At 43.4% G+C, this 7,847-nt stretch overlaps 1 protein-coding gene across 1 annotated transcript; it reads right to left on the reverse strand.

Moving 5' to 3' along the window:
• Positions 1-425: 425 nt before the first annotated feature.
• On the reverse strand, positions 426-5,902 carry LOC119268052 (coatomer subunit beta-2-like). The gene is made up of 4 exons (XM_037549546.1): positions 3,768-5,902; positions 2,302-2,811; positions 1,590-1,675; positions 426-1,009 (listed from the first exon to the last, which is right to left on the reverse strand). The coding sequence occupies exons 1-4, from the start codon at positions 5,817-5,819 to the stop codon at positions 805-807; spliced, it is 2,853 nt and encodes a 950-aa protein (XP_037405443.1). The 5' UTR covers positions 5,820-5,902; the 3' UTR covers positions 426-804.
• Positions 5,903-7,847: the final 1,945 nt, after the last annotated feature.

Genomic DNA, 7,847 nt, shown 5'->3' on the forward strand with positions numbered 1-7,847 from the left:
TCTTGCCCGAGAGCAGAATCGGGCGGTGCGTGCCATGGCAAGACTTCCACCAAGGAGGAGAAGGAGGACAACGACGGTGAGGACAAATCCGACGACGAGCAGATCCAACTTGATCCCTACTGTGTCTTCGACCGATACTTCCGCGAAAAGGACTGCAAGGATGCCTGGAAGGGCAAGGGCAGTCATTGATGATCTTCTCTACCATAGCCAAACCTGCCAAATTTTGATAGTCCGATAGCATGTTGTAGTAGCCGGACGATGTAGCATCATTTACATAGTTGCATGGGTTTGTATGGATTTGAGATATGCTAATTGAGGTATCCAATTGTGAGATTGAAAATTTGAGGCTTGACCGGTTAGTGTCCGCGTCCGCGGGCGTTTGAGGGGTCAGATTTGCAAAGTCCGGTTGTAGATACTCTAATATGTATATTTCTCACAAAAAAATGTATATTTCTCTAGATAAAAACAGGCAACAGTATTATATGAATGGAGGTCGGTAACACAATATCATAATTGATCTACCTGTAAGGGTCAACAATAGAAATTTCACGTCTATTTCTACAACGCCATTTATCAAGAAAGACCTATAGCGAAAGGAAGTGTCAAGATCGTTTTTCAGCTCCCAAGACTAACTTCCCTACGATCCTCTTCTTTTATCATTCTTCTCTTTGATATTTTGTACACAAAAGCTTCCTGTAATTAATTCAATCAATCCCATTGTGCCTCTAGTATGACACTGGCAAGTGGATCTCTTGAAGAAAACATGTCATACAATCCGGTGTTTGTGAGCAGGCAACATCAGAATTAACTGCCTCCCTTCTGCTTGAGGGTAATCTTATCTCCCAAGCTAAGCGCGATTCCTTGTGTCTTGCTCCTTATTCTGATGTGACCACTAAGCTTGCCATCGACTTGCTTCTCAATGCTGATGTTCACCAAAGCATCTTCTCCGAACACACTCTTGGCATAAAGATTAGCAGCAATGTAACCGCATTCCCCGTCAAGCGCAGACCTGGTTTCGGAAATTCCATTACAGACGAAATCAGATAAACAATGGACTGCACAACCTAACCAGCTATCCTCAAGAGCAGAATCACCTTATCAAAAACAGCTGTCAAAATTCTAATGCATCAGAATAATGAAAACTGATGCCCTATTTAGTATATGTCATGCATGACTATGTGAGCACCATAAATGCTTCAGTTTGTGCAATTTTATGCTCAGTTGTCAGTTATATAATATGAAAGCAGCTCATAATTTTTTTTCCGGATTAATCCTAGATAGAAATTAGGAATCTTAGCATTGAGTTTATGAAAGAAATGTTGAGTTTAGGAATCTTAACAGGTCATCACTGAACACTGAAATAGGCACTCACAACTGAAGTCTACATCTCAAATGTTTAAACCATATTCCACATGTGTAAATTAAATTAAATTATTCACGCATCTGACTAATGATCGCACACATATTGGTACCATGTATGCCTTGTACATGTAAACATATACTCCACAAACAACTATGCCAGTACATAACAAAGCACTCATAATTCTTATTTGCAAGGCAGCATACGAAGTCCATTGTGTAAAACTTACGGTGGTGTTAGACACTTCATGTTTGTTGACTTGATAACATGATTCAAAAATTTCTTCTCATCTTGAATTACAGTATTCACTGCAACCTGATAAAAGGACACATAAAGATGTGGTAAAAAACTGAAATACGAAATAACAAGAAATTTGTAAACACAATACAAAGGGGCAACATGACAATTTAAATGCACTCCATATGAGCCAGATGAAATGACAGAGCACAACATTTAGAGAAGGTTTTCAAAGCAAATAATAATAACAATAAAGTCAACCAAAGTAAAAGTTAAGAAGTCTGATATAAAGAACTCACACAAGCATGATTGATAAGAAACAACCCACAAAGTAGTTTAAGATAATGACTGCTTCAGCAATAAAGGTCAGAAGCTAAAAAGGCAACAGTATTTCAGCAAATAACTAGAGCTTATTGCTTAAAGTTTCTCATTGCAGCTTGATTTGGGGGATATAAGTCTATGACCTACTACTTGCCATGAATTATGGATAATAATAGTGTGGTAGAGTAAGCTACCTAAAGCAATTGGTCAAGTCAGAGACATTAAATCTAATAGATTTTTACAGATATCTTGGCTACATGAACAAAAAAAAAAGATTAAGCAAATTTTGTAATCAGCTGAGGTAACTTGCTACAAAGAATGGGGAACATCGTGCAGATGAAGTTTCCCAAGGACTCCATTGTGCAAAGAAAGAAGCATATTACCTTGTTTTCCCACTCAAATTCTGCCCACATGTTTCGGAAAGTAACATCTGCGCACGTAGCAGGTGAGATGTAATCCATGATGTCAATGTGAATATCATTTAGGACAACCACTGATCGTTCCATCACATTGGATGTCTCATAAACAATGTTCCCAAATATGACTCCAGTTTCTGTTGAAGAAACCTTGATATTGGCACGTACTTGCTTGCTTGACTCAGGAGCCAAAGTATAGTTCTGAGGACGGTCAACAAGTTTGAGGTCTCCCATGGTAGCTAATTCCAAACAAAGGTTCTGAAGTGTCTCCTTTGTGCGGTTAACGACAGTAACATCAAGTACAATATCATAATGATGAACTGTCACAAATGCTTCAGCATATACAGGATCACTGAACCCAGTCAACTGAAGAATGCGATTAAGTCTATTTGCATCATCTGTTTCCTTAGTGAATCCACCAGTTGCAGCCTTCAAATCATCTTGGACCTCGTCCTCCAACTCAAGCTGGCTCATGCCCTAGGAAACAAAATAGAAAATGCCAAGTTTGTTTTAACAAGGGGATGAACAGATATAAAGCAGCACGCTAGCAAGTTCTGGCAATTATGAGCTCACCATCCAGGACAATACACAATGATACAGATAATTTCTACTGAAGCTTTGCTGTATACTACATCCGTCGGGAAATACTTGTCGCTCAAACGGATGTATCTAGATGTATTTTACTGCTAGATACATCCGTTTGAGCGACAAGTATTTCCGGACGGAGGGAGTACAACGCTAAGGTAAACCCTTTTGTTTCGAAGCAATTGGTCCATTTCACGTGTATCAACCTAACATGCGTAAAACCTGTCTTGATCAGTTGGTTTTCTATCCAGTCAAAGAAGATAAAAGTTTCCTATCTATCCTCCTAGAAAAATCTAGACAACCTGACATTTGGCGAGTATATCAAATCCAATAAACACACATAAACCTAAACCATTCATGTTCAAACAAGGGTATTAACAACTGAACAACAGCAGCAATTAAAACACACATTAGTGAACTACCACGTGTAATACTGTGGTATACAAAAAAGAGCATGAGAAAAGCTAATCAAGCTTTCTTTAAAACCCAAATGCATTGAAAGATGCTAAAAGAAATTGGGCGAGGACTTCTAGGACTACTGGGCAAGTAAAAATGTTACCAGACATGGTATACACGTATCATTCTTAAGGATCAAGAGACTAATGCTGACTGTACAGCAATTACAAAATCCATTTTGCCTGGATGCAAGATAAGAGTACTCCATATGCTATGCAATAACTTCTCAACAAATATTAGATTCATGATGCCAAGCACCAAGTAATGCATTTACTATTAGAAGCTTGGAAATAGAATGGTTGTAAAGCCAGCTGCCAATTAAGCACTAGCCAAAGAAAATGTGGCAATTTCCATAGGGCAAAAGCAACAACTGATAAGTAGTTTTTACTTGCCTTTCTGCTCTTGAGGTGGTAGAAGTCAATAAGATCATCTGGCTGGGCATGAGAGATCTGTGCCTTGGCCCTCATCTCCTCTGTCTCCCTGAATTGCTTCTCAGCAAGCATCTTGGCAAAACTCTGTCTACATGATTGCAACCAAATCCTCCTCAGATCATCACCAGTGTTGCAAAGCAACCTCACACAAAGCACAATCCTATCATATGAATCATTATCAATCGGTTGGGGAAGGTAGGAGGATAGTCCCAGCTGCAGAATAGACGTCATGACCAGCAAGGCCCCAGTACAGGCCTTGTTTGCTTCAACCTTCGATCGCTGCACCTCCTCCAGCCTTAGTACCAGTTTGGTAAGGGTACATGCCACAACTGCAGCTAAGAAAAAATCACCTGACAGAATGAGTGATCTGAGATTTAGGGTCGATGCTAATGATCCAGGAGTAACTGGAGTCGAAATGGCCTCGGTAGCAGCACTCTGTGTGGCATAAGTGCCATCTGCAAGAACAACAGGCCGCCTGGAAGACACAGTGACAGAGTTCACCACCGGCTGGGCTGGCTTGGAGGAATCAGTTGTCTCCCCTTCCTCTGAGATAGTGAAGAATGGTAGATCCCCAAGGCACTGCTTGATAGTGGCAATGGCGCTTTCGACCTCTGATAAAGATAGGGAGTACTCACCAAGGATCCAGAGAGCGATTGAGCAGACACGGGATGCCCGGATCTGGTAGAAGGTATCACTCAGCCTCTGTATCATGGACACACACAGCTTGGGATTAGTCTCAGTGATCTCACGCACAAATAACACAACATCAACTGCCGCAGCGACATTAGTGTCACCAAGGAAGTCCATGAGAAGGTGCACCACCGATCCAGCCACCTCTGGGTATTCCACAGCACATGCATGAATCGCTTGCACCAGCATCTGACGGTACTCACCACCCTTGTCAAGCTCCCCTGATTGTGTCTTGACCACCTCCTTCTTGAGATAAAGCGCCACCTCCTCCACATTACGAGGAGTGAGCAGATCGAGCACCAAATCCAGCACCTTCCTCTTGACATCCAAATTCGGGCTGGCAAGTGCACGCAGCACATCCATTACTACATCCACCATCACATCCCGGTGTGACGTGTGCAGCTCATTCAGACGGTCCAGGAGAATGAGCCTGACATTGTTGTCACTCTGCGATGAGAGGAGCTGGCAGTATGTTTCGGCGGCAGCTCGCACTGCAGTGGGAGCCGAGGAGAGAGACACGATAGCACCCGCGCACTCATACAGAACCGCGGTGCTTGGAGAGGAACGGAGGGATAAAATGATCTTGATATACCTGCCCTTGTCGGCACGGTGGTTTGGAGGGCGGCAGACCTTGTGGATGAGATCTACTGCGGCCATCTGGAGGAGATCGGGCCACTCCATGACACGCTCGGCGTTGGAGAGCAGGTAAGCCACAGCACGTTCCGTCCCACAGAGGCAGAGCATGACGAACGCGTTTCGCCGGGCGGAGGCGTCCTGCTCCGACGCGAGTGCGCGCTCGACGAGCTCGGGTGCGTCCGGAATGAGCTGATCGCCTTGCGGGAGGCGGTAGATAGCCGAGATGGCGGAGAGCGCGTGGCGGCGGATGAAGTGGTGGCGGTGCTCGAGATTCTCGAGAATGGAAGGAACGAGCGGCTCAAGCACCTCCGGCTCGGAGAGGCGGCAGAGGAACCGCAGCGTGACGCCACGGATGTACTCGTTGGGGTGCTGCAGGTTGTTGCGGAGGTTCTGGCAGATGAGGATCATCTCCGGGAGAACGCGGCCGGCGGCGTCGCGCTTGTCAATGATCTCGAGGTAGAGGAGCAGCAGCTTCTGAATGGTGTGATCCTCGGAAGGGAGGACGTAGCGGACGATGGTGATGAAGAGCGTCGGCAGTGTCTCGCCATTGAGGAGGAGCATGACGGCGCGCTTCATGGCCTCGACCTTAGCGGCGACGTCGCTGCCCTCCAGATCCGCCTTGATCTCGTTCGCCATGGCGGCGGACCCCTTGTCGAAGTGGACAAGCAGCGTGGACGGCTTGTCCATGGTGCCGGACGCGCGCCGGAAGCGCCGGCGGGTGGGTTAACGGTGGTTAGATCAGGGCTGGACAGAGTGGATCTGGATCTGGGCGGGTGGAGCGGGAAGAGGGGAGTTGTTCGTATATATATTCCTTTCGGGTTTTTTACTTCGCGTATAGTAAGAATTAAGCAAAGTTTTACCAAAAAAAAGTTTATACTAGCAGCTTGTTTGGTAAACATTTGGGTAGGGGAATATGAGTTTTTTTTTCATCGAATTTAGGACCTTATTCATAATAACAAAAATCGGTTACAGTCTGCCCGTAGGCTAACACGTAGGAAAACTGGGCTAACAACTAGCCAACTATCCGTCCCATCAAGCGTACAGGCACGCTGAGCACAGTGATGGGCCGGCACATTCAAGTTCCTACCGACATGTCGAACCGAAAAAGAAATAAAGTGTGGTACAATGTCCAATAATGATACCTATAGAGTATCTTTATAATCACCCAATTACGTTGTGGCATTTGATAGCACACAAGACATTCCTCCGGTATTCGGGAGTTGCATAATCTTATAGTCGAAGGAATATGCATTTGACATGAAGAAAGCAATAGCAAAAAAACTGAACGATCATTATGCTAAGCTATCGGATGGGTCTTGTCCATCACATCATTCTCCTAATGATGTGGTCCCGTTATCAAATGACAACACATGTCTATGGTTAGGACACCTTAACCATCTTTGATCAACGAGCTAGTCTAGTAGAGGCTCACTAGGAACACGGTATTTGTTTATGTATTCACACATATATTTAAATTTTCGATCAATACAATTATAGCATGAATAATAAATCTTTATCATGAATAAGGAAATATAAAATAACAATTTTATTATTGCCTCTAGGGCATATTTCCTTCAGTCTCCTACTTGCACTAGAGTCAATAATCTAGTTCATATTGCCATGTGATTAACACCAATAGTTCACATCGCTATGTGATTAACACCCAAAGGGTTTACTAGAGTCAATAATCTAGTTCACATCTGCATGTGATTAACACCCAAAGAGTACTAAGGTGTGATCATGTTTTGCTTGCGAGAGAGGTTTAGTCAACGGGTCTGTCACATTCAGATCCGTATATATTTTACAAATTTCTATGTCTACAATGCTCTGCACGGAGCTACTATAGCTAATTGCTCCCACTTTCAATATTTATCCAGATTGAGACTCAGAGTCATCCTAATCAGTGTCAAGCTTGCATCGACGTAATCATTTACGACAAACTCTTTGTCACCAACATAACCGAGAAACATTTCCTTAGTCCTCTTTAGGTACCCAAGGATAATTTTGACCGCTGTCAAGTGATCTACTCCTGTATCTGTAACATCTTAAATTTTCAATTTGGAATGTTATACATAGATCATTCATGCATAATCATATTTCATTGCATCTCGTTTCGTGATCCTCAAAATCCTAAGCAACTCAAGGACCCTCGGAGAGAGTTGGGGATTTCCCTGTTTTCATATTGGAGTTTTATCGAATATTGGAACGAGGATTTTTGGTTTTAAATATTTTCCCTCCGAAAATATTTCATATTAAAATATATGAGAGGAGATAATATGACTTTTCCAAAATAAATGAAATATTGGAGGAAAAATATTAAAATCAAATATTGCATTTTATCCGGAGTCTATTGCTATTTTATTTGAAATAGAAAAATTGCACGTTTTTCAAAGTTGCATTTTAGGGCCAAGAAAATGTTCATCTTGTTCTAAATATTTTATTTAGACGGTGAAAATTTGTTTTGGCATTTTTAGATTTTTATTTTATTTATTTAGGATTTTTTTAGTTCGACGGAATTATTTTTTTAAGAAAAGTTTCAGCGCCAGACTGGCCGAAGCCTAGCCGAGCCGGCCCGCTCGCCGCCGTCTCCGACCTAGAGATTGCGCGTCGCGTCGCCGCCCGACCTGGGAGTCCGGCCGGGACTCCGCCTCCCCGCCGCCTTGCCCCCTTCTCCAAGTCGACCCCCCTCTTATATACGCCGCCCCCGACCCCCCC

This window comes from Triticum dicoccoides, chromosome 3A (genome assembly GCF_002162155.2).
Source record: "Triticum dicoccoides isolate Atlit2015 ecotype Zavitan chromosome 3A, WEW_v2.0, whole genome shotgun sequence".
Taxonomy (NCBI): Eukaryota; Viridiplantae; Streptophyta; class Magnoliopsida; order Poales; family Poaceae; genus Triticum; species Triticum dicoccoides.